Below are 27659 nucleotides of genomic sequence, written 5' to 3'. Positions count from 1 at the left end.
GCGGAGATTGAGATATACGGATAGGAAACGGTCAGCGGTTAATGACGTCATAATTCCAACGTACCATGTAAACATTGTGACCGCTTGGAAGTTGAGAAGTATTGAGAAAGCTTTGGATTCGACGCCGAAATTGATTGATGTCATGATAACAGCGATTCCAATAACTGCAAATAAGTTATGTATGAGGGAGAGGTGTATCAAGTGAAATTTTTGGATGTCTGTGAAGCGGTGGTTTGTCCGCGTCTTCATTAAAATGATCAAGCCAGGAAAGTGAAGAAAAATTGTTATACTGTTTATTGTTAACGAAATATAACTTGGTACGTGCATTTTGATGAAAACGCGCCTCTGTGGTACTTCTATATCCTCTTTGGTGAGATTATTACCAAGTTTTCCAGTTAATTGTGATGGCTTCTTGATGTGAAATTGTTGTTGTTGTTCGCGTTATTTCAAGGAAAACATTGCCTTTTCTTCTGAAAATATTATCGTATAAAGAAACTCTCTCCTATATAATGTTTACAGTACTAATTTTTAACATCTTGTTATTGAATTGTAAATTCAATTTCGCATATATGAATTTGGGAGTTTTTTTTCATTTTCTCTTGAGACTTGTTTTGTATATTGCTTTTTTGTTTATATAGTGCATAGGCTAGTAAGAAAATTGAGACCCACCCGGAAAAATTATCTTTTTTATCTATTCTTTAATATAGAAATCCTCTTTCACCTACTACGTTTCACAAATTTCAATTAAATTGAAGGTTGCTTGAAAATGAAACTTAAAAGTACAATTAATCTGATGGGACGCGTACAGCATGATTTATCCCTAAGAGATTATAATCCCTACCGAGTGATTAAGTTTCACTGCCTTAGGGGTGTGGTTAAGTTACCCATAGAAAAATACAGAAACTTGGATGTGTATCTGCTATTCTGTTTTAATTAATACGCATTTTCTTATTCTTGACATTTTTCAGCTACAACGCAACACACCAACCAGACCAGTATATAACACGTTCAAAGCTTCAGATTGCGAGAAAGCTCATAATTTTAAGGTATGTGGAAATATTAATATGATGAGTGTAGGAAATTGTTGGGCCAAAATATGGCGAGGTTCGGAAAATTATGAGTATACAAATCTCTTTTCTTCGCTTTTTGGGAATTAAAGTATTAAACAATGTCTTCAAAGTATGTCTTTGCACCGGATTATAAGGTCGAATAAATTTTGGTACAGCCTCGGTTTTTCTTAATTTTAGCAGTGCCGTAGAAAGCATTTTCATATTGGGGGGGGGGGCTGAAGTTTGGTGACATCGCGAGGGTCAACCATGGTTTGCCCGAGGGGGGAATTTTAAAAATTTGAGCTCTAGACTGCTCATGGCTCCGACTGGGGTTCTAGGCCCCCCCCCCCCCGCCAAATTTAGGTCCCCCCTGAGAACAAGGTCCCCCCAGCCTGATAAAATTTTAGGTCCCAGTATAGGGGAAAATTTTTATGGCATTCACAAAGCTCTATTTACATGTGTGTACACTTTTAGAGAAGGCAATAGAATGTCTTCATTTTTGCATTTTAACCCTTTAAGTGCCACGGTCATTTTTTTGCTAAGTTTTTTAAAGAAAATCGCTGGTTCAAACTTTAAAGGCTTATATCTCCAGATCTAGAAGGAGTTAGAAGCTCGTTTGTAGTCCGTTGGATAGCTTAGAGTCTCCTCTTTCTTTTAGGCGCCTTCGGCGCCGCCCGATTTAGGCGCGGACTTGACTGAATGATAGAAAGGTGCCGAGTGGTAAAACTTCAAACTAATTCGCTGGAGGACAGAATCAAGTTTCTCAGGGCCAAATTTGGCTTCGCCCTCCTACATAGCCCATGTCTGATATATACGATATTGGCACTTAAAGGGTTCGCACTTTGCATGAAAACATAAAGGTTTAGAGAAAGTAAAAACCAACAGTAAAGAAAAATATTTAGGAAGTGTTATTTAGCCCCCAGAATTACATAAACTAATGCAGGTCCCCCCCCCCCAAGATAGAGCTCCCCCCGCCTATCAGGAAAAACAAGCAGCTCCCACCTCTTATATGGCAAATTTTAGGTGTAGCTCCCCCCGCTCTTGCACTCAAAACAAAGACAATTATGACAAACTAAAAAAGAAAAACTTTGTATTTTACGAAATAACCATTTTTGAATAAATTATGGTAGGCCTCGGTTGTTCTTAATTTTAGTCTTAAATGTTCTTATGGGCATCTGTTGTTTCTATTGCAGACGCATTCATATTATGGACCACACTGGTGTCATTATTGTCGTAATTTCATGTGGGGATTAAAAGCACAAGGTGTACGTTGTCAAGGTATGTACTATTCGGTAATTATTTTTGTAAGTGAGCGAGTCTATAAGTGAGTGAGTGAGTCTATAAGTGAGTGAGTGAGTCTATAAGTGATTGTGCTGAGTTATCAGTGGGTCTCTTTCTCTGTTTTTTTATGAGACCTGACTCTCTCAGACTGTTAGAGGATTAAGTTCGAGTCTACCAGGAACGAATGACGTCATTTTTCTGTTTTTGTGAAACTGGAACCTGATCTTTTTTATACAAAGAGCTGATAGGTGTACCATTTTCACCTCCGTTCTGACGTCAAGTCAAACTACTTTACCACGATTATTCATTTTAACGCCGCCTGAACTGTTAAAAGTCTTTCGGGTTACTAGCTACAGAATAGCACGCGTGACTTTTTCTTCTAAAGGCTCCTCCTCCTCCTCGACTATTCCTCAAAATGCGTAATTACTTGCGTGGGGATTTCTCTTTCCATGGCAACAACGTAATGTCTTTCTTCCTTTAGCAACCAGCATGATTCATGAGATTGTTATCTGCCTGTTGCATTCCTTATAGAATGCCATTGGTTTTACTATATGAGAAACTCTATAATTTCTTATAAGAACTTTATACTTGTTGGTGACTCATTTGATTGGTAAAACGAATATTCAGCACCATTCCTAAAACCAAAAATGTTTCATATTAGATAACATGAACTAGAGTATTACTATTACATACTTTCTATCTGAATATTTGGTCAAATTTTTCGAAGATGCGTAATGCGATCTAGGGTTTTGACTATGGAAACTTTGTAGGCTATAGTCCGGTTGACTGTTCTTTTAGACAAAGCATGATTTTTAAAACGGTGTGTATATTTTTTTAATTAAGCAATAGAGAGCATGGTGATTTTAATCTATCGTATTATTTTTCTCTTTCTCCATTCTTAGTAAGCCTTTACCTATTATCATTATACATTACTATCTCAAAGGTGTATTTTAAGTTTTTTTCTGTGTGACGAGATTGTCCTAACTTGCGAAAGAAATATATTCGTCGGGTCGAGTTTGTAAAGAGTTACTTGCAGCCTGGATTTAACCTTTTTATGTCAGAAATTGTTATTTTACAATTTTTTATCACATTGAGAATAACTAAAGATTTACTATAAATTAATTGATTGGAATTATCGCCATGGAAGGAGAAATGTTTTAGTCAATTTTATTTGGAATCACTGGTTTGGAAAATATGACGTGGCAAGTCACTATAGGTTAGCTAGGTTAACATTCGATTTCTACTGCGCTTTCCACTACTTGTATGCCTCACAGAGGATTTGATAATGTCACGTATTAATACTTTTAGTTCTCCTTACAGACGGTAATAAGCGGGGTGAATGGAAAAATCTCACAAATGAAGGGAGAAAATTTATTTGAAAAGCATGTAAGGCCAAAAGAAGGAATTTTATGAAATTAAAAAAGAATAAGTGTCGGGGGGGGGGGGGGTTGAAATAAGAATGTCTCAGACGATTGATTAGTTTTCTTCATACGATTTCGCTCTACTCGAAAATTTACTATAACTTTACCCTCATTTTTTCCTCCAATAGATTGTTCATACGATTGCCACAAACAATGCAGTACAATCATCCCCAACAATTGCAGTCCCGATCGAAAACTAGTTAAACGTGTCTTCGGTGTAGATCTGACGACACTCATCAAAGCTCACGACCAGAAACGACCACAGATTGTGGAATCGTGTGTTCATGAACTGGAAAAACGTGGATTAGAATTGGAAGGGATATATCGTGTACCGGGTTTTGCTGATGATATCACGTATCTGAGGAACCAAATCGATAAAGGTTTGTTGTTTTCATTTTCCCCGCTTCGCCGTCATTCGGAGGGCTTGCACACTGATATCATATTCCAGCATATTCCTTTTCACACAAAATTAAACATGCCAAACGCAAACTTTAATTTTATAGGATAGGGTAACTGCTCGCGGATTTTCTTTGTAAGTCAACTAGTCCGTCATGTTGGTTTTCAGCTTATCTTAGATTTTCGAACGTTCGAATTTCAAAATATTCAAAACGCGCTTTTGACGACCAGAATTGAAAACAAGATGGTGGACTTTTCAGCTCTAAAACTGGACACGCTTCCTTTTATATGAGAAGCCCGATCCAGTCAAGTAGTTAGAGATCAATGGTCTCGAAAGTCACGATATGAGTGAACGAATGAGTAGATTGAGTGAACGAACGAATTTCTTCCAATCATTAAAGGAATATCATAGTAACGTTTTCACTTATCAAAACAATTTCTTATATCAAAATGCATTCAAAGGACTATGATATTTTGTGTGGGTAGGATAGTTTTTTAATCATGACGTTTTTAACCTATCTATAGATGTCTGGCTATTTTAATTTGGGCGTGGAAAGAACAGTGTCGTCTGTATTTGAATAAACATCGAGTATTTGGAATTTGTCAAAATAAATCACCTTTTCGGAATTTATTACCCAATTTATTTTGTTAAAAACTAAATTTGCCTAACTTCTGGGTTTATATTAGTGAAAATTGGCCCAATACCCGACTTTATCATACTAAGAATTGGTCATGATAGTTCAAGAGCAAAGTAAAGGTCAGCATTAAAAGAGAACATGTGAAATAAGAAAGAAGGACAGATACTTTCAAATCCAATTAATACACATTAGAGACTTGCGTTGATAACATGTTACCTAGAAATGAGTCATTCTCGTGGGAATATTACACAGCAAATAACAGTTCTAATTGCATTATCTGAAAGAAGCTACTGCCTTCTGGAGAAGAAATTAAGTCCTGTATACTACATTGGGCTGAAAGATTTTATTTTTAATACCCTGCCTTAACAATTGGTCTTACCGAAAGCTTTTTCAAATTTATCTATCAGGCTTGGAGAACAAGAACGATGTCAAACTTTTTAAACATTATCAAAGTCAAAACATTTGATCTAACTGATTATTGACGATGATAATCAATTTGAAAACACATTTCAGTCTAGTTCAAAAAAAATTCATTACCGTTCCAGTCAGTGGCGTTGTGGCAGGGGGGGCCGGGGGGGGCCATGGCCCCCCCAGCGGAGCTTTTTTGAAGGGGCGCCGAAGAGCAAGGGGCGCCAAAAGAGATTTTCTAAACGCCCCAATCTTAAAAATCATCAATCAATCAAGCCTTAAATTGCGCCCAGGACCAATTTTACTGAGATAATTTTAAAATACTTGCATTTTTTTTCGCTCGCTTCGCTCGCAATAAAGTTAATTGGTAACTTCTTTGCAATCTAGGTATTTTACAAGTTTTTTTGTACAATATAGCATAATTATTAAATGAAAATCTAACTGCGCCCCAAGACTAATTTGCTGACAACAATATTGAAATCATGAACCATCAGTTTTTCCGCTCGCTTCGCTCGCATTACATATTGTTTCTTTAAGTTTCTTTTCACTCTAGCAAGTGTCAAATTTGTCTATTTTTATTTAGTGATTTAGGGTATCTTGACAGTCGATTTTTAAAAATTTTCTAGTCGGCCCCAACCATGGTGGGGCCTGTTTTTCCCTTTTTTTGTTCATCAAAGATATATCTACTCTTCTCCATTAAATATTTCCTTCCTCATTATGCCTAGGCAAATGAATTAGTAAAAGTTTAGAAACTGGTGGGTGAGGGCAACACTTTCGAAAATTAGGGGGGGGGGCGCCATTTTTAAAAAATTGCTGACTTTGGCCCCTCCAGAAAAATTTTCCCACAACGCCACTGGTTCCATCCAGTTCAATGAATTAGTTAGTTTAAAATTGATTTTGCGTCTACATTTAAATTCATCTTTAAACACATTGAATACTCACCATTTTTCCCTCCATCTTTTCTTCCGTAGAAGGGACAGTACCAGATATAACCGAACAGGCATTTGATGACATCAATGTGATTGCTGGTCTTGTCAAATCATACTTTCGAACATTACCAATACCTGTCATCACCTTCGACCTTTATGATCAATTCATTGCTGCTGTCAGTAAGTACATTTTTATAAGCATACGACGGCTCAGTTTTGTAGATTTCTTAAGCATAACATACCTTATCGGCCAAAACTTAGTCGGCCCTAAGTGACTAAATTTTGGCTTGGTGACTGAAATTAGGGCCGACTAAAAATTAGGGCCGACTAAAAATTTGGGCCAAGTTAAAAGTTTATAATTAAGCTTTCCTCAACCCGCTTTTCATATCGGTATTTCATATCGGTATTACTTTAACAAAAAATTATTAGTCGGCCCTTAGTGACTAAATTTTGACGAGGTGACTAAAATTAGGGCCGACTAATAATTAAGCTTACACAACATTTCCATTACTTAGTTTATACGTCCTTTCATTATTGGAATCTATTTTTCTCTGTGGATAGATCAGATCAGGTGAGAGGAATGAGGGTGTACTTTAGTACTTTTCAGTTGACTTATCCCCCTTCTTCATCTTTCTTCTTTCTTCTCTTTTAGAAATGGAGGATAAAAGTGACGTACTGAAGGCATTAAGTACGGCGCTGAAGAGTTTACCACCAGCACATTATGAATTACTCAAATATTTCTGTCGTCATCTTCAACGGTAAGCCCTATAAAATGATATGCACCACTGGAAAGTCTTCTGAGAATTTTTAAAATTTTCCACCCATGTACGTCACTTAAACAATAGAAAAAGTGACGTATTGGGTGGAAAAAGAAACAGAAAAGTTGCATAATTTCGTGAAGTCATTGCAGTGGTGCATATCATGAATAAAATGATATTCATCTTTTATTGCCGACCCAAAAAAATATCAGCGTTTTGATTGGTCGAGAGCATCGAGATATTTGCGATATTTCATATTTCTTTAGTCTGGAAATATGACCGCGTTGACTTTTGGGGGACTGGGTAAGCGGCGGGAGAAAAATCAAAACAAAACAGCCGAAAAGAACTGACTTTTGGAGAAACTGGCTTGGGAATCAAATGGAAAAACGCAACAAAAATATGTTCAGATTAACTTTTACTTTGGAGTTCTTCCATAAAAGACACTAAAATCAAATCTGATAAACTAAGAAATTATAAAACTACTTGACAAGACCCAAAAATTTTCAGCTTTTGGTATAAAATTCGTCCGTGTGTAACCAAACAGTTTTTTATCAATGCATATACGAAAAACTTGAGATTCTTGAATGTTTGCCAATAAGATTTCTCATAACATAGCAAGGGAAGTGGTGATTTTTAAAAAAGTTCTCTCCTAATTCTCCTTCTTGACGAGGTACGTCCTTGAATTGTAAACTCAACAATCATTTATTAATCTTCCTTCTAAAATTCGAAACAATTATAGCTTGACGATAATCAAGAAAGTATCCAAATTGTTGTTCTTTAAACCATTATTACAAGCATACATTTCCATCATGGAACTCCTTTCCTCTGCTATTCTTTTCCATGCATCGAAACAAAAACATAGAAAAAGACTGAATGTTATGGGTGCATGTCACTAGTCCGACACTTTCTAGTCCGACAGTAAAATAGTCCGAATCTATGAAATAAATTTACAATTTGGAAGTCTTTTTTTCCGACGTCACTTTTGTCCGAAAACGCAAGATTTTAGAGTGTCGGATGTTGAATAAGGGTTTTTCTCTGAGATAATAGGGATAATATTAATAAAAGTTTATTTTGGCGACATTTTGGCATAAGTAGAAATAAAGGACCAATCAGGGTTGTAAATCACTAAAGAAGGGTCGTAAAAACAGCTAAATCCAATCTCTTGACTCTTGAAAGCCTAATCCTAACAAGCTTTCCAAAATTTAAGAAAAGTCGGGTTTAGGGGCCTAACCTCAAAATCGGAAAAGATGTGTTTCCTCTTCCACGATTCATATTTCGATTTTTATATGTTTTTTTTTCGACTCGTTGTCGGACAAAATTGTTGTCGGAATACTGACACTTTCGTCAAATCCAACGTCGGACATTTTTACTGTCGGACTAGAAAGTGTCGGACTACTGACGACCTCCCAATGTTATCAATCTGATTAATCCAACGATGAAGGGTTCCTTCTCTATCGAAACAATACTGTACAGTCCATCTGCATTTTGAATTATCAATCTAGAAACTTTCAAATACATCTCTGAAAAATCTGCAACTCTTCAAAACAAAACTTCTGGATCGAAAATGCTCCTCTGTTTTGTTTTTGTGTGAATATTGTCGGCGGGAACATATCGAATTTTTTATTGTTCGAATCTAACGTTCGAATTAGATTTTCGAATAAAAACATTCGAAACTACACAGAAGAGAGAAGCAAGGCGGAAGTAAGTTTTATAAAACAAAAACAAAAAGAAATTTATATCAGGACAATTTTTTTGAGTCGACAATAAATTAGTTATCACATGACTTCTCGTGCAATACTCGATATTTTACTCGTTCCGAGATTTTACCGATATTTTTCCTCGCCTAAAGGCTCGGAAAAATATTACGGAAAAATCTCGGAACTCGTAAAATATTTCTCGTATTGCACTCGAAGTCATGCGATAACTAGTACATATTCTTTATACGTTATAGATATTCACAAGGTGGGCGGTGTCTTTTTTCGGACCTCGGTGACATATCTCTTGTTGATTTGGTTATACACCTTAGGTGGACTTTACATTACCGAGTTTATGTATTTGCACTTTTGAGGACGGTAGAGTAACTGAAGCGATTTAGAAAAACCCGCAATTCCGCCCCGCAAAATCGAGGACGGTAAAAGTGCTGATTTACCGTCGTCCTCAGCTGGTCAGGATCTACTCAAATTAGAACCTTACCGTCTCCGTCGCTGAAAAACACACATACATAAACTCGCTATTCTGTGACATTTCGCAGGAAAAGGGAAAATGAAAGTTTCCTTTGTATCGGCAACGAGTTGTAATGAATCGTAGTAGCTCTATCCTCAGTAAGAGCTTAATTTGAATTGTTGATTTTAAATGATTTATTTCTTCTTTTTTTTCTAGAGTAACAAAGTACAAAGACAGGAATTTGATGTCAGGAGAAAATTTGGGTATTGTATTTGGCCCAACGTTAATGAGGGCGCCCGACCATTTAGCTATGGAAGCGGTCGGTTATATACCTTACCAAAAGAAGATTATCCAATCGTTGATTGAAGAGCAAGATGTTCTCTTTGAAAGATAAATTATGATCTCTCTTGACAGTTGACAGACAGTGTTGGTGCGAGTTTATGTATCTGTGTTTTTCTGCGACAGAGACGGTTAGTTTTTCAACTGTCTAGATCCTGATCCACTCAGAACAAATCCAGCACTTATACCGTCCTGGACTTTACGGATCTGCTACAAGCTGTTCCCAATCGATTTAGTCACGCAGCCGTTCTCATAAATGCAGATATATAAACATAAACTCGCATGTGTTGGATATTGGAAGGGGCTTCAAAGCTCACGACAGTCCTGAACTATGCTTTAAATTGTCCCACAAGATCTCGCTTGTTCAAGTCTGCTTTTAAAATAAACTTAAAGGGAACGACGCATGGTATATTTATGAAATGCTGATCTAGCATTGGCACAAACACCCATACGGAGGAGTATTTAGGAGTGCTGGATCATAACAAAAACCAAAAGTGACTTTATTCCAAAAAATATATTCAAAAAAGTGAATATAATTTACTATAATGTTCAACAACAACACAAAAAGTACATTAAACTGAAAGAAAAAAAGAATGTCTTTTTCTTTTGAATGAAATCGAGTGTTTCTATTTTTAAATGAAGACATTCTATTGTGAATTTATTCGAAAACTTCTTTGCAATCTCTTTGTTTACATTTTGTCTTCATTCACTTTCGTTTACTGTTGAAAACATAACAAAGTTTTAGCTATACTCTCAAACCACGTATAACTGTCGGTTAAGCCAATCAGCTTTCGGGCTGACATCAGCATGTATTTCAGAGTATACCATGGAAGTACCAGCAACTCCGACCCACTGACCTTTATATACCTTGGACAAAGCTTCTCAATCCCAGCCAAGCAAAATCTTTGATCGGAGTTTTTTGAAAATTGGTACCCTAATGTCGGCACTACTCGATAGCGGTGTAAATGCATCGAGAGCGCTAGGTCTACTTTTCCTCAAATTCTTTTGATGATGTAGCGGCGTTAGACGTTAATTTTTAGCATTGCAATGGCTTCTCCTTGGGTACCAATTCTAAAAAAACTCCAATCAAAGATGGCAGATATTGCTTGGTCCAGGGTTATATGAAGGTCAGTGCTCCGACCCCTACTATAAGTATAGCGCTATTCCCTTTAAGGATCGGGTTCAAGTTATTTAGATGTTAAGTATTTGAAGTCATTGCATTGTTGTGCTCTCAGAAATTAACATTTGACGTCTGTCAATCCAAATAATTTTCAACCAAAGCCTCTTTAACAGTTAGGGTTGATAGGGCAATTACACGCTGAGTAGGATGAAGTTATGTATGTATTTTATCCACCTTTTCTCGGTCACGTATATTTTGAAGCCCTTTCCTATTCACCATTATTCCTTTGATAAATTTTTATATTTCACAATTTTTAATTTCTTAAATCTAATCGTTATAGTATTTTTGTTACCACTCTATTTTTAATTTCGAATTGCATCTTTCTTTTTACATATTTTTGACGGCTCTTTCCACGTCTTTTCTTCGAAGAACTTTCCGTCCGTCGTTATATAGTTCATTTCTGTCGAACTATATGTCGGATTTTCCGGTGAAGAGACGCGGTGAAATTTTCGACGATTTTTTTGCAGGAGGAGTTGACCAATAGGCGCGAAATAATTTCAGATGAGAAGGGGTTTTTATAAGATACTTTAATAATTGGTCATTTGAAGTAATAAAAATGATCTGTTCTTTAGAAAAAGTAACAAAATTGTTTTATTACTGGTTAACGACCAACGAAATCAAATAAGAGTTTGTAAAAACTCCATCTCGTCCCAATAATTTAAGTTTCGACATCCGAATTCGTAAAATTTGATTCCTGTGAAACTTATTCCGCCCAAAATTAAATTCTATGAAGACTTCACGCCTGTGATGCCCTTTTTTAGTTGTCCTTAGAAATTCCCAAATCTTTTTGTTTTGTTTTTTTATATTGATTGTTATTATTTTTTTTGGAATATTTTTTTAGAATTTTGATCGGTGCTTATAGATTAAGCTGAAATAGAATTAGCGGTCAAATGGGTTTGAGAAATGAGGACGGAACCGTGGACATTAATTCCCCTCTCTTCTCTAACCCACTTTAAGATTGGTCCTTTTTTTACCATGACGTAGCGTTTTCTTCGAGAATAAACTCGTTGAAAAGATTACATCATAGGGCCCCTGAAATATATAATGGTCGTCATCATAACTTTAATTAACAAATATGTTTATAATATTATTATTATTCGATGTAAATAGGAAAATATTGCTTGCTGACCCTTTGTAAATAGCGAAACCAAGAAGACAAACAGCAAACCATGTGTCACTAGAAATTTAGTATAAAAGAAGTCCATTAAAAGTTAAATAAAAAACCATCAGGAAATTAAAAGAATTTATTCTGAATTTGGTAACATATTATTTGGATCTAGTCTGGTTAGCAGTGGTAATAGCTACCAACTTCCAATTCATGAAAATATGGGCCAGAGACGGCTCGGCCTACAATTCTTTGTTCAGTTCATTGTCCCTGCTAACCGGACCTGGTCCAATTATTTAACCTAGAACTGATAATTTGAAAAAAAATTTCGTGGATCGCTTTCTTTTATTGATTTACACCTTTGGTCAAAGTCAAAAGCTTTCTCCTAATAGAAGTTATTCAAATTCCTATTTCTGTGACGTCATCAAAATCATGAAAATTGCGCCTGAAAAATGAGGTTTTTTCGAAATTTTTCGATTTTTCAACAATTGGAACCATCTGAGCATGCCCCATCTTATTTTCTATATCGAAATGCTTCGAAAAAACCTAAAACACATTTAAGTTAGTGCAAGCTTCATGAGACCATTCCGGAGCACAGATATCTAAGCCCGAAGGGCTAGATTTGCAACTTTAAGCTTTCTCCAGCAAAAAAAAGTGAAGCTAAAATTTGACTTTTTAAATTTCGTGCCGATGGATAGGATCTAGCATTTTGATTGTTTTCGGAGCGCGAGATCAAAAAACGTAGCCGACAAACGCTATTTCACATCTCTCAAACCGGTGAAATTGCATATTTTAGTCACGTGACTCTGGTAGGAAATCCTTCCAAAGATGAGCTTCACTTTTTGATAAAAGCTGCAAATCTAGCCCTTCGGGCTTTACAGATATCTGTGTTCCGGAGTGCCTTAAGGCCGGTCTCCACTTGCGCGCGCTTCGATCGCGCTTTTTCGAGCAAAGCTTCCACCCTATTGGTCAAAAGAAAAATGAAGCAACTCCATTGGCGCGAACTGACGTAACGGTTGAAAAAAGTTGAAATGTGTTCAACTTTTTTTTCAAGCGCACGCTACATTTTTATGACGTAATCTTTTTTCCAAGCAAAAAGGATTGAAGCCCAAAAGTGCGATCGTAGCGCGCGCAAGTGGAAACCGGCCTTTAGGTACCCCGAAAACCTAAATCTCTCCTGTCAATCCAAACGATTGATATTCTTTGAAAAAAATATTCTGATTCCTCATCTTCTTGATAGAGATTTTATAGAACTTCTATACTTTATACTTCTATACTATACTAGAAGATTTATTGAGGTGCTGTCAATTTCAGCGTTTCATTTCACTTTTTTTTCGTTAGATATTTCGATTTTCGAGGTATTTCCAGGCTGCGTTCCTCCACCTTATTGTTCATCTCATACATTGAGATATTATTGAGTTTTTGGATTCTCTGGAATCCAAAGCTGCGTTTCAAACTGATGAACATCGGAACTTTCCCTCCCCAATAGGCCAAACAAAAGTTTCGCCTTTATTTAGATTTTGAAATCTTAAGGTATAAACCCCCCGGTGAGTGACGGAAAATCATGATTTTCAAAAACTGTTGGGTTCAAAGCCTCAACCCTTTCTCTATCGAAAACTGCCATTTTTGGCTGTTTGGAAATTCCCCAAATCACCACAAGCAAGTGGCTATTACGCTGAACATACCTACATGCTAGCAAGCGGTCCTTGTGACTTTAGTCCATGTGATTTTAGGACTTCCAAGGACTGAAAATGAGTCTTTTTGAGAAATTTGAAGAGAAAAATCTTGAAACCTCGTTTTCTCTACCACTTTTCGATCTCCTGGCAAAGATTGACGCTGACCCAATCGCCCAAACAACATCAAATTTGAAGGGGTCATTCTACTTTAGATTGTCCACAAAATGAGCGGAAGGGATTTTGGATTACTTTTATGGTGGCCCATACGGGCTGTCTAAAATTCTTGATTTCTGATGAAATTTTAACATTTCGAATTACAGGATACAGAAGGACTTTATTCAAAAACTACTCCGCTCATTTCATAGAGACACTCTTTAAAGCCATTGACCTTTTACATAGTTATAATGTATGTTGATTCAGCAGATTGAAATAAATAGAATCTTTTGTTGTAATGAATAAAGAAAAATGTGGAGCAAGATTTTTTTTTCATTTTATTTACAAATTTGAAAAGACTCTTTTATTAAAATTTTGCTGACATCAGTTTCAGACGAGTCGGGTGTATATAACACCGTATAATTTCTTTTTAAGGAATCATATCCCATCATATGCACAATTTCACCTTGAAAAACTTACTTCTCTTTTCTGAATCTTCGCAGGGGTGAACCGCCTAAATGTCAGAAACCGGCTTTCTTTTCGGGCCACCATAATGAAAAATTTTTAAAATAAGTGTTCAAATTTCTAAGTTAGGCTAAGGACTTCGAAACTACATAAAAATTGTTTTTGAAACATTTGTACATCTTAAAATAATTTTCTCAGGGGGTTTAGGCCTTTAAAACGGGTCTCTTTTCTGGAGATCTTTTGCAATTTACCCCCCCCCCTTTTCAAAGGGTAACATAATTTGGTTAAATCAAATATTAACGTGATAATCAGAGTTTATAAAGACTTAATCAGAAGAATGCTAGCAGCCTGCGTTGCCAACGGATACTACTCGGGTTGGCAGATGAGGGGTATGTGTGGACGGGACCTCCGAAAACCGACCCGATTGAAATTTACTGAAAAGGTGACCCTCTTAGATTAGAGAGACTTTTTTACATTTTTTTCTCTCGAAATCAAAATAATTTCCAACAATCGTGAATTTTTCGACCCTCAGAGAGTCTTTAAAAGGTGAAAAAACCGACCCATACCGTATCCGCACATACCCAGCACCTATTTTTGCCTAAGTACCCCCCCCCCGGGTGGATACTCAAGGTAAGCAATGTATGTGACCCACCGTGTGTGCCAATTACGTTTTCAGGCTTCCCAAAGTGTACTGTAAGGGTCGCAATATTACAAGAAAGTGCACTAAGGGTGTAGTAAAGTAAGAACAAAGAATGTTGCCAACCCCCTTCATCGGTCCCCTGCCGTAAATTTTATGCAAAATTGGCAACAACAAAAGACCGCTTCGCGTGACACTGATAATCTTCTGGCTTCAGTGCTCTCTCAGACATTCTTAATTGTTTGCTTCAGACAATAGATCTTTTATGCTGTCTTGTCTGAGTAAGTGGCGAAAAAAACTTGAAATAAGATCACGTGATTAATAACATTTTTGTTGATATTTAGCCTGGCCAGACATTGATACCACGTGGCTCAAATGTTCTTTATAATTCTGGAAATTGTCTCGAAGTTTGATATCGGCAAACAATTGTCGGATAGACATGAAAAAGCTAGTGGAGTCGAAAAAAGGGATGAGTTTTGTGTTTTTCTTGGCAAATTCCAGGTTGGAAAGCTCGAAAGAAGGTTCTCAGATCGTTGGATAAAATTCTCTAGAAGTGCTGTCTTCTTTTCTTAGCGATTGAAGGACATTTAAAAGAAGTTTGAAGTCGAATTTCAAGGATTTGTCTGTACAAAGTCCAAGAAAAAACGAACCTTTTTGGAAAACGATACAACAGTAAGTTTTACACGTCATGTGATTATTTCTTGTTTGAATGTTAACATTCCCCAATGATTTTGTCTCATAGATTGCTATTTATATCATTTCATCATGATAAACAGCTGGAGAATTAACCAAATAGCAGTTTAATTAAAAATTTTGGTTTGTTTTTTTCTTTAGTGTTTCATAAAGACCAAATTCAAAATGGCTTCCTTTCCCTCCCCAGCATTTGAATTTTATACATTGTCTTAAAATATAGGGGATTTTTAAGGTTCCAAGGTGTGTTTAAGTTCAGGGGCCGCGGCTCCATTTTGAAAGTGATAGGGCCATGACATAATATGATATACTAAGGCGTTCATCGAAAAATTGTTCTATTCGCGTCACCCGCCCGCATCAAATTTTCCGCTGATTATCCGGTGCGGAGATGCGGAAAGAATCTGGGAAAAGCAATTTGTTCTTTTAAAGTATAGCTTTTTTCTCAATTGCTCTGACGACCATCGAAAAATTGTTTTGCTCGCGTTACCACCCGCCCCTGAGTTACTGGCGTGATTAAAAAAACCCGGGAATGTTTTTGACCGCCCGTCCGCCCGCATGCATTTTTAACACCTGTTGCGACGCGAACAGAGCATTTTTTCGATGACCGCCTAATGGTAATGGTGAAGGCTTCTTTGTAAAAGCGAAAGACATGTACCTATTTTTCGGATCCGGCATGCGGGAATAGTGTCAGGACCTGTAGGCGACCTGGTAGGCAGTTACATCAAAATGCCTCGAAAATGTCAATATGAAAATTGCGTAATCAGAGAACGTATGTCTCGCTCATTATAAAAAGGCCGAGACAAACTTTCAATAATTGGATTGTAACATCGAGTTAAGTCTCTTTTGTTAAGTCACCAGGGGGTAAATAAAACAGACCTTGATACATTTATCGTTCATTTCAACTTGACCATTTGTTTAAAAACTCAGCCTCCTAAATATTTGGGGTAGGTAAAATATGTACAAAGAAATTCATACTTTTCCAACCCGGCCAATCTTTAAAAAAGAAGCGAACAATAAAATGTAATTACCCTTTCCAAATAAACCTCTTCGGTGGCGAGCGTAGTCTACTCTGACGTAATTGTAAAATTTATGTAATCGGAGTTTGACATAGTAATGTAATGTTGTTTGGGGAATTATGAAGTTCTCTGGGATTTCGATTGCATTTATTCAGGTTGATTTTTTATGACTTCTAATGGTACTTTTTCTAACGAGTTTGATTACTCTGTTCTCACACTTATGTCTTTTTTTTTTTGCGTCCTTTTCCGTGATTACTTTTATTTATATTTTTAAAGACAGGTAAGAAGGCATATTGATGTAACTGGTAGGGTTGGGTATGGGTGTGGTTTGGTTACGTATCAGATTGGCTAGGAATTGGGTTATTATCAGTTAGGGTTATAGGGTTGGAGCTCGAAAAAAGCAGTCTTTTGTGATTTTCTCTCAATACAGTCTGGTCTGTAGTTTGTACAATATAAGTAGCCATCAGAAACACACTTTCGGCATGAATCCGTGGCGCAGTGGATAAGGCATTGGGTTTCAAAACATCGGAACTTTGCATTTAGTGGGTTCGAATCCCACCGGTGGCGATCTGTCGGTAAGTCATTCAGTAAGTTAGAAAACATAGTAAATAACTGACACAGAACCAGAAAGTCAGAAAAACTACGAACAAAAGACTGGAAAGTACGAAATAAGTCCAGATCTGTCTTTCGTCTTTACGAAGAAGCCACGACCAATGGTAATGAAGGAGGCGCCACCATGGTTGGCGCCAACGGCCGAAAATTTTTGAATTTTAGTCCTTTTAGATCACCTAAAACAGGTTTGTTTTAACGTTACTAAACAAAATTTGGCTTGATTAGTAAATTTTCTTTTTTCTTTGAAAAAATGTCGTCGGGCCAAGGCAGGCCCGGGTGGCCCCCCGGTGCCGCGGCCCCTGAAAGTTAAGCTAGCTCCAGCCATATGAACACAATTAAACACAATTGAATATTACCCTATATCGCTATTTGATTGAGATTCGATTGTGTTCAACAATTGAATCGAAATTATTTGGTCGTTTTTGATTACATACCGTCCACTGCTCTAACTTGGGACTATCTGACAAAACATGGGACGGCAATTCAGCCACCATTTCACCGAACTTCCAAAGTCATTTGATTTGAGTTAAGGAACGGCGTATTTAAAAATGCAAGATTTCTCTTTCAATTTTACAGTAAGTGAAAATACAGACCAGATATGTAATAGTCCCATGTTTCGACCAATCGTCCCAAGTTAGAGCAGTTGACGGTAGTTGTTTTGGCGAACGCGAAGGTCTTTTGAATAACTAATTACTCCACAGAAGTTACCTAGAGACAAGATAATTTATCCTGTTTTTATTGGCTGAGGGAAAGTAATGTACAGTATATGGAGTAAACGACCCACAGCATGGCCCTAACATGTTCTGGCCATGTTTTGGCTGAGGGAAAGTAATGTACAGTATATGGAGTAAACAACCCACGGCATGGCCTGAACATGTTCGGGCCATGTTCGGGCCATGTTCGGACCACAAATAAAACCACATTGGCCCGAACATGTTTTAAAAGTAGATTGATTCACTTAACTTGAAAAAGCTTGACAAAGCCTCCTTCCGCCATCAAAAAAACAAGTTTAATGAAATTATCCCTACTTTACTACCATGCTAGCGTCCCGCCAAAATGCGTATCAAAGATTAATGCTGCGAAAGCGCTATATCGTTTACCTGACTCTCAAGCAAAAAAATGCGCCGCAAAACTTCTAAAGGGATTCATGAAAAAATAACCCGGCGCTTTTTAATGAAATTAACATTCTCAAAAACTATGAAAAATTGCCTAAAATTTGAGCATAGGTGAAAAAATTTGAGCCAAGCCAACCTTGAGAACTAATTTGAAGATCAACTTCCCAAGAAAAAGATCTACGGGGGAGACGGAACCCACCTAGATCTGCGCATTGCCGGACAGGCTTTTTCCCGGGAATTTTGCCGGACCTCAAACACTGACCCTTTTACATGTGCGGAATTGTTTTTACTTTAGCGTATAAACAAGGCCTTAAGAATCGAAGCGTTGTCTCGGGAATTGAATCACAAATTTTTGTTAGTTGATTTTGGCTGCTGCACGTTTTATTTTGTTTCAAACTTTCAAGTTTTAATTAATTGTCTTGCAAACTTGATTCAGGTAACTCTCATCCTTGTTGTTGCAAATACATCCTGTAGATGACTGATGTTATTTTTTCTGAAAGCTTAATTTCCTAGTGTGACTAACTGCCATGTTAGAAACCCGTTACGTTAATATCAGCCAATCGAAATGTGCCGCGGGAAAATCGTTAACTTTCATTGGCTTGTTTTCCTGAAAGATCTGTTAACATTGGCCTATCTTACTAAATATATATGAGTGATCAGCTTATTGCTTACGGCGTTTGACCACGCCAACGTCTTTGAAGGGTTGTTAAGAAAGTGATTGAATACTCATAATTTTTTTGAAATTTTGGTACTTGACATAATTGATTGTTAATCGATAAGTGGTTGTTCGATTACTTCGATCATTAACGATTACTTCGATAATCAAATTTCTCGATTAGTACCGTCTGGAATTGGTTAGATTGCGATTTTCATTCAAACTTGTTCAATTGACATTGTCTGGGATTATTTGCCCCTCCAACAGCCAGTCTTGACTTGAGTCTCAGAAACCTGGCTACGAAAACATGTTTCCAGACGATCTCAATCAAACGAAATTGACAACCTAAATCAAACAGAATCGAGGATCTAACCAAATTGAGCGCAATGAATTGAAATTGAAATTGAAATTTGATTGTTGAATGCAATCAAATTTCAATCAAACCTTAAAATTCTGGGTAATGTTAGATTGGTTCGATTGTCATTAGACATTTTAGTGTAGGTGGAAATTCAATATTCCAGGATTACGATTTTACCAGCTTTTTAAAGATTTTAGCCTCAATAACTTCAGGAAGATCAAAGTTAGAGTTTTTTGGCCTTCCAAAAAAATGTAATGACAATGTCAAATTCATCTTCACAGGAGCAATTCTCAACCACAAAATACATCTTTTGGTTAATGGGTTTTTCTGACGTTTTTCCTTTGAAGAATATCGAACACTTTGAAAATGATTAGCTTGAGATTCGCAAATAAATATGAGGTGACAATATTGTGCCAAGGGCACTACTTAAATTCCGTCTTATTCTGCTGTAGCCTAAAAATGCCATGTACTGAAAACAAATATTCCTTGTAAATTCATTACCAGTCCTCTTAAAAGCTGTCCGCCTTGCTAAGGGTTGATAGGTGCAGTCTATTCCATATCACTTCAGTCAATCTGACGTCCTTTTTTAAAATTGCAAAAACATAAACTTGCTGTTGTATTTGCAATTGTTTGAAATCAAAAGTACTGCAGTAACCCGGTGCAAAAATACACTGGATTTTCAGATTCAGATTTTTTTAACTTGAAATAAAACATTGAATTGTAAATCAAAAATCTGAAATCTAATTTAATTTGGGAAAACACAAAAAAATACACACCACTGACAGTTCAATCCCCCATTCTGAAAACTTCCCCCTTTCTACAAACTTCCCACCTTCTACAAAAAATCTCTCATCCCCACCTTTCTTAATTTTTTCAAAACTGCAAGTGATGGACACTCTTCACTTCCAACCGTCCATGAAGCTGTTGAGTCCATTTAATTATTAATCATCAAAAGTCATTCTGTTTATTTTCTTTACTAGATGTTGCTTGAATTATTCAAAATATCACTACTGATAGCCATGGTTAAAACACAAGGGAACTCTAATTTGGATTGTAAGTTACTTATTATGTCTCCTTTTATTCAAACTTCAGGGTCTTACTTGACATACACTTTATTTGTCAAACTTATATCCTTGCTGTCCAACGCCTACAGTAATGTCCTTTGTTCAATCATTCTTCTTTAGTACTGACCACTCATTTCAATTGAATATTTCACACACCTAGCCACCTTGCCCTGTAAATTTCCATCCAATCAGGCAGAATAAATAGAATTTGAAATTTGTATTGGATCAATATTTATATTATTTAATATATTTCTAGCCTTGGTCACGATTGGAAGCCTGAAAAGAACATCACCAAAACAGATTTCCTGCAAATACACAAATCGGAATGGGGGTACTTCAATAAGTAGAACAACATTTTGTCCAGAAGATTCAAGTTGTGTGGCTCTAAGATTATACAAACACCAACCGTCTACCGGGTGGGTGGAAGAAAGAGAATATAAAGGTTGTCTTCCAACGTTTTCCAAAAATAAGAAACTCTACAAAGATATGGTGTGTCCTAAAAAACCTGATCTAACTGGATTTTGCTACCTACAGAAGTTGACAGCTTATGTGCAAAAAGACTCTAATCGCCAATATTTATATTGTTGCTGCAGAGGAAACAACTGTAATAAACTGTTGGTCACCAATCCACAGACGCAATGGCCTGAGACCAGTAAGTTGTAAACTCTTTCTTGAATCTTCCCCATATTAACTTTAAAAATACTATCAGTGAGTTTGTATAAACGAACTGGCATCAACATTCCAAGAGTAAGTAAGTCAGTTTATTAAAATTTTGGCCTACTCGCAAAGTTTCAGCTCTAGGGTTTGACTGGCTGGTTAGTAATGTTATCACACTGATACCTACAGGGAACAAATTTCTGCTTTATTCGCAGCTAAAATTGAGCCTATAATTCGAAATAGATTAAAGGTTTTGTTTTTACATAAGTGTTCCCGTTTCATATCAGACATATTTCATATCAGGACAGTGTCTGCCCATTGTTATATTATGCTGATATAAGCAAAAAATATTTTTCTTTTCCTTTTTCTGACTAATCTTGCTCCACATCCATGTCAACCCAATGTGAATAAGCTTGTGAATTAAAAAGGATGAGTAAGCAAACAATATCGCTCTTATTTAAAAACAAAACCTTTAAATGAAACTTTAAAATAAATTAAACCGCTTTACATTGAAAGGCAAAATTATATTTACAAAGTGAAATTGACCATTCTTCTTCTTTTTGATGGTTTTCGAAGTCACTTAGTGATAAACTTTAGCACAATTATTGAAGAATTTGAATTTCTTCTACTTCATTTTCAATCTTTATTATCCAATCTTTTTAATTTTTTTTCTTTTTGATAATATTCTACTTCGGATTATCTTTTTAACGAGCACAAAACCGCTAATGAATTTGAATTCCATCAAAAGTTCTGAGATTTCTTGTCTCCACTGCAAATTTTATTGAGACAGACTTTAAAAAAACTGATAGTTTTACTAGGTCATACTACATTATAGCATGTACTATCAAAGCATCTTCAAATTATTTTTCACAGCTTTAGAGCCGAAATCGAAACAAGAGAAAACCAAGAACTCGACCATGTTTCTGACAGCGATCATATCCTCTGTGACATTCTTTCTGATTGTGTTTTGTTTTGCTGTTGTTTACACTACACACAAAATTAGTAAAAGACGACGGCAGCCGAACCGTGATAACCAATCGTTGATGATGCGTACTGAATTGTTATTACCAAGTCCTAAAACAATGTCAGATGAAGCTCTAGATAACATCATGAGAGGGAATCTAATTCACCAAGGAACCATTAGTGCTGTCCGACTGGCAACGTTAGACGGGAAAGAAGTTTCAGTGAAGATTTATCAACCACGCAGTAAAAACCAATGGACAAATGAGAAAGAAATTTATGAGCTACTTGGAGAACACCCTAATGTTGCCAAGGTTTGATTTCCTTCATTTGTAATCATCAGCCTCTATTATTTATCAAAGGAGATATTCCTTTTAATCAAGCAGTGTGCACTTTGATACCAGTCATTTTAACCTTTATATACTGGATTAGTTATGGACGCAAAGACTAAAGCACGTTATACCTTGGTCAAGAAAACTTTTGCTTCCGAGTTATAACTGTATTTTGACTGCCTGATTGTTTAAGAGATTAATTTTATCAGAAATATTGGCTTTTTAAAATGAGCTGATTTTAGCTCTAAATTAAGAGAGGAAGCCTACTTAATCCCACATGGTAAGGTATGTCAGGCCTGTACCAATTTCTAGGTTAATTGGTAACAACTTTCTTTTGTAGTTTATCACCAGTGAACGAATACCACAAGATTTCGGCTTTGAAGGAATCATCGTAATGGAATATTACACACAAGGATCACTTCTTAATTACCTTCGTAACAATACATTATCATGGGTTCAAATGATACGACTGGCTTGTTGTATTTCCAAAGGTTTATCATTCTTACACAGAGAAACCAATAAAGGTAAGCAACATTAGTACAATTGACTCTCATTGTTCGACGTACATTAAAGAAATTAATTAATTTTGGCGGGAATTTAATCTAGCGGGAATTTAATTAGGCGGATGACGGAAAAAATTAAATTTGGCGGGAACTTAATTTTGCGGATTTTGACCAAATCCGCCAAATTTTCACCCCGCCAAAATTTCTTCCTTTACAGTAATATTAAAAGTCGCCGTCAATAAGAAACTTTCATAAACGACGCTCTACTATTCGATACGAATCGTATTCTCCTTGATAATCGAATTAGAGAGCGTCAACTGTAGTTTTACTTAGTTAACTTCATGATCATGCTCTCTTTGGAGCTCACATTGTGATTCAACTTTCCAAATTTTACTTCAAAAAAATTTTGGAAACTGTATGAATAATATTTGATAGTCTAAAAGATTTTATTTTCAAAATCTCTGCTCTAAGATCAGCTGAAAATTTGTGATTTGGCACATGAAAGAAAATCTAGATATTAAAAAGCTAAACCTGATTTTTGTAAAACGGCTGGTGATTGATGATTGGTGTAAATGCACGCTTAAAAGGGAACTTATTTTGCTAAGGACTAACTTTGGCGAGCAGAAACAACTGTAGAATATTTAATTTTGGAAAGTTAACTTTAAGGAGAACCATTATAGACGAAAATGTAGAGCCTTGCCAAATCAGTCAGATATTTCTATTTATTATTATATATTATATTCATATGTTATCGAGTACTTTATTGAATAACGACTCAAATTAGTAACTAAAATGAAATCCCTATAATCTTCACTTTTTGTATAATAGATGGTTCGTCGAAAGTCAGCATTGCTCATCGTGACTTGACAAGTCGTAACGTGTTAATGAAAAAAGATGGCACCTGCGTTCTGGCGGATTTTGGTTACGCTCTACGGTTGAAAGGAAAATATTTGAATGGAAAATTTCCTCTTGTAAGTGCAAAATTTTATAAACGTTTTTTAATAGATCTTATTGGAGTTTTTGGGTGCTGTTGTGTGAAGAATCCATCATCTTCTGATTTTCTGTATATTATGCGCTTCGTAAAGGCTCCTTAGATTAGAAGAAGAGATGAGATGTACTTATCGACTGTCACAGATTATTTCTTCAATTTCTTTTCTTTTGGATCACACGGGAGTAAAAGCTAACTCCCATAATACTTTAGTATTATCTAGTTTAAAACGTGTAAAATTATGCTCTGGCGACCTTCATTAACGTAAATAAAGCTTTGGATACACGGGGACGAGGTTGTCTTTTACTCCTATTTTATTTTTTCACGACAGGTTGGCTCACCTCGTTACATGGCACCTGAAATGCTTGACGGATCCATTATGCAACGTGATTGGGTGACAGCATTCAAACAAGCTGACTGTTACGGTCTAGCTTTATTGTTGTGGGAATTGAGTCGCAGATGTAGAGATATTATTGACATAGGTATGTTTTTTAAGAATTGCAGTTCACAAAATCTAGAAGTTTGAATTTTTACATTTGTATGCATGCTTTTTTAAAGCTGTTTTCACGTGCACGTAAAACCTTACTTAAGACCTTGCGGAAAATCGTTCGTAAGGCTATCTTTTGGAAATTTCCCGAAATTACGTAGATTTTTTATTGATTAAGAGGGTCTTACGTGACTTTTCCTTCCGTTCAAAACTTTTTGAACGTAAGCAAACTCTACTTAAGGCCTTAAAACATTACGTAAGCTTAGAGAAGTTCCCCACTCCTGAAAGTATTAAGTAAAGTTTTAGACAAGATGCCGATGGGAGTATGTAGAAAAACTTTGACAGACCAACCCTTTTTTTGTACCTGTTCTTTAAATCGAACTGTTGATTATCGAAACATTCTTTGAATGATTTTACATGAATCCACACGTTTTTTAAAAGAATATCCAAAATTTTTTGAAGCCTTTGGATATTCTTAACTTTCTGAGTTTTGGGTCTAAAAATGTTCTTATCTTCACCATTTTTGTCAATTTTCCTAAGAAATGGAGTGTTTTAGAGTCTGCAAAGCCTTTTTAATCGTTCGTAACACTTGTTTTGGCAATCAAAGACATTTTTATATAGTTTGCTCTTATTTTCTTTCAACAGATGGTGAAGTTCCAGAATGTCTTTTACCGTTCGAAGAGGAATTAGGGTCTGGTCCATCCGTCAACAAAGTGCATGGTTACGTTTGTGTCAAACAATATCGACCGCAATTCCCTTCACAATGGATTCAAAACAATATGGTTAGTAAAATTTTCTCGTTATTAGCTGTACCTTATTTTTGCAATAAACCACTACTAAAAACGCTGCTGGCCATAAATTCAAATTTTAAAAATAGTTTTTGATTTCCGATGTGCAGGTGCTTTTAACTCTCCTTTTATATTGGTGGGGTCAAAGAAAGGTGGCATGAGTTGTGTTCAAACTCACCGGTACTGGGGACTGTAAAAATCTGCTGATCTCATGATGATGGCAGTGACACTGAAGGGGTTGTAATTAGTCTCACTCTCATAAAAAGATTTACTCGTTCTCCATCTAAAGCTTAAATTCTATAAAATACTTATTTTGACAGTAGTAAGCTGAGTCAGCTTGCCTTCAAAAATACTCACCATTCTGGGGTTTTAAACATTTTGACAGAGACTGGATATTTGGAAGCGGTGTTATTCTTTGACGATTGAAAATGTACAGAAAATAGAGTTTATTTTTTTTGACATTGTGTGGATTTTCCCAAGAAACGATGATAAATAAAGAACTAACAAACTGGCGATTGTATTAAACTGGGGGGGGGATACAGTTATTTAGTACTGTGTATCTCAACCCAATTTATTCAAATTTGAATTTTTTTTTGCTTTTTCAGGCTTTGGAATTATTGAAGCAGACAATTACTGAATGTTGGGATCAGGAGGCGGACGCCCGTTTGACGCCCTCGTGTGTTTTGAATCGCCTCAAACAAATGATTGATTCTGAACAAAATAGTTACCACGACTCTTCGAATTCGTCCAGAGAATGCTTAATGTTGATTAGTCAAAATACTGACTTAGTAGTTCCCAGTTCACGTAGTGACGTTTATGATCCAAAGTTGGTTACTACGGTCAAAAGTTGATGAAAATTGACGGTGTCTTTATTTTTTTTTGAGTAAACAACTCAAATTTCCTCTGTTTTTACCTTATTATAATTTCTTTTTTCCAAGAAATATTCAAAATAGCAGTGTCACTCATTAGTATAATCGAAACAAGGACTAGGAACAATTTAGCAGTTTACACAAATTTGTCACCCATTCTAAAGAACGCGTCATTTTTATTACTTCAAATTCAAATGACCAATTATGAAAGTATCTTATGAAAACTTCATCTCATCTGAATTGCTTCTTCTGTTTCTTATTCGCTTGTTCTGTTCCTTTTAAAAAAGTATCTTCGGTTTCTTATAAAAAGAGTGAGAACAACCGAACAATATAATTGAAACATGCCCGCGATACGGTCATGAGTGTTGCCAGAGTTTTTCTTTGCGATGTACCATAGAAATTTTAGCATGTAGATGGTAACATTTTTATTGCCAACATTGTAAATATTAAAGTAAGTGGAGGACTTTTTAGTTTAATAGTCCTGCGTATAAATAGTATAAATAGTGTTAAGAAATAGATTTGTTTTTGTAATTTTTTTATAAAAAGTAAGACGCCATCACACAATTTTTTCCTTTCACTTTGCTTTTAGAAATTTCTTATAGATAGAACTGAAGAATATAAAATTAAAATTAAAATTTCGTGTACAAATATTTTTGGTGTTGTAGATATTCCACTATGACATTACCTTCATACAAAAAAGTTGCATGTATTCTGGGGAGGGGGTGGGTGTTCTGCTTACTATCCGTGTAGTATACAGGGGGTGTTTAGGGTCGAAGTTCAGATTTTTTACTTGGTGTCTGTGTTTTAAGGTCAAACTTCAAATTGTTTGTTTACTATTTCCGCAGTTTGGGACAACAATCAAGTACACATAGTGCCATTACAACATTACAGTTTACTACACTAGGACACTACCTTAGAGGAAGAAATTTTAGCGGAAAGAAAATTTGGCGGATTTGACTGAAATCCGCCAAATTAAGTTCCCGCCAAAATTTATTTTTTCCGCCATCCGCCAAATTAAATTCCCGCCAAATTAAACATTACCGAGTTTATGTATGTGTGTTTTTCAGCGACGGAGACGGTAAGGTTCTAATTTGGCTAGATCATGACCAACTGAGGACGACGGTAAATCAGCACTTTTACCGTCCTCGATTTTGCGGGTCAGAACTGCGGGTTTTTCCAAATCGCTTCAGTCACTTTACCGTCCTCAAAAGTGCAAAAATACATAAACTCGCTATTAGCGAGGTTAAGCAAGAAGCTATCTATTACGTACGGAATCTATTACGTGAGTTTTTCGCGGGCTAGCGCCCAAATCTCAAGGCTAACTCTGTCCCGTGAAATTTGACCTGTACGTCATAGTTTGAGGAGTGGATCTATTGCGCGAAATTCTCCAATCTCACGTAATAGATATCGATTAGGATATAACAGTCAGGAACAGTCGCCTTATTAGGAGACGCCTCCTGATTAGGAGACGTCTCCTGATTAGGAGACATGTAGGTCGCTTGGGGTCGCTTGATTAGGAGACCCGTCTCCTAATTAGGAGACATAAAACTTTTATCTCAATTTTAAGGGCTTTAGGCTTTTCCGCGCATTTTGAAACTAGTTTTAATGGAAAGAGCAGCCTCGAATTGGTAAAGTTTTAAAAAAATTATCAAAATTTCTCGGTGCAATCGATCACAATCCTAATATAAAGCACTACAAGGAAGCCCCTCTTGATTTTTTTCTTGTCCGCCATTTTTCTTTTTGAGACGCTTTTGTTCAGAAGACAGATTCTTACTTCTGATTGGTTCTTATGGATTATTAGAATTGTGATTGATTCCACCGGTGGATTTTTCTGAAAATCACCATATGGAATCAATTTTTTGTGCTCTTTCCATTGGGAGCAATCAAATCATGCGCAGTTTGCTCGTTCACGAGATAATTACACCCGTCTCCTGATTAGGAGACGTGAACCTCCTGATTAGGAGACG

At 36.2% G+C, this 27659-nt stretch overlaps 2 protein-coding genes across 4 annotated transcripts in view; both read left to right on the top strand.

The window, feature by feature from the left end:
* LOC136816270 (N-chimaerin-like) overlaps nucleotides 1–9767 on the top strand; it is a 51527-nt gene extending 41760 nt beyond the window's left edge. For all 3 annotated transcript variants that reach the window (XM_067072598.1, XM_067072596.1, XM_067072599.1), the window contains exons 7-12: nucleotides 969–1046; nucleotides 2243–2327; nucleotides 3880–4131; nucleotides 6165–6302; nucleotides 6775–6880; nucleotides 9260–9767. In XM_067072598.1, coding sequence (XP_066928699.1) covers nucleotides 969–1046; nucleotides 2243–2327; nucleotides 3880–4131; nucleotides 6165–6302; nucleotides 6775–6880; nucleotides 9260–9437 — 837 coding nt within the window. In that variant the 3' untranslated portion in view covers nucleotides 9438–9767. The remainder of the gene's footprint in view (nucleotides 1–968; nucleotides 1047–2242; nucleotides 2328–3879; nucleotides 4132–6164; nucleotides 6303–6774; nucleotides 6881–9259) is intronic.
* Nucleotides 9768–15025: 5258 nt separating this feature from the next.
* LOC136816268 (activin receptor type-2B-like) lies at nucleotides 15026–26256 on the top strand. The gene is made up of 9 exons (XM_067072594.1): nucleotides 15026–15270; nucleotides 20025–20097; nucleotides 20365–20760; nucleotides 21639–22039; nucleotides 22398–22581; nucleotides 23389–23531; nucleotides 23880–24030; nucleotides 24681–24817; nucleotides 25429–26256. The coding sequence occupies exons 2-9, from the start codon at nucleotides 20025–20027 to the stop codon at nucleotides 25672–25674; spliced, it is 1731 nt and encodes a 576-aa protein (XP_066928695.1). The 5' UTR covers nucleotides 15026–15270; the 3' UTR covers nucleotides 25675–26256.
* The last annotated feature ends 1403 nt before the right edge of the window (nucleotides 26257–27659 follow it).

The sequence above is a fragment of the Clytia hemisphaerica genome, unplaced genomic scaffold (genome assembly GCF_902728285.1).
Source record: "Clytia hemisphaerica strain Z4C2 unplaced genomic scaffold, Clytia hemisphaerica genome assembly, whole genome shotgun sequence".
Taxonomy (NCBI): Eukaryota; Metazoa; Cnidaria; class Hydrozoa; order Leptothecata; family Clytiidae; genus Clytia; species Clytia hemisphaerica.
The sequence above is the reverse complement of the archived record's forward strand: the minus strand, read 5'-3'. Positions and strand labels throughout refer to the sequence as shown.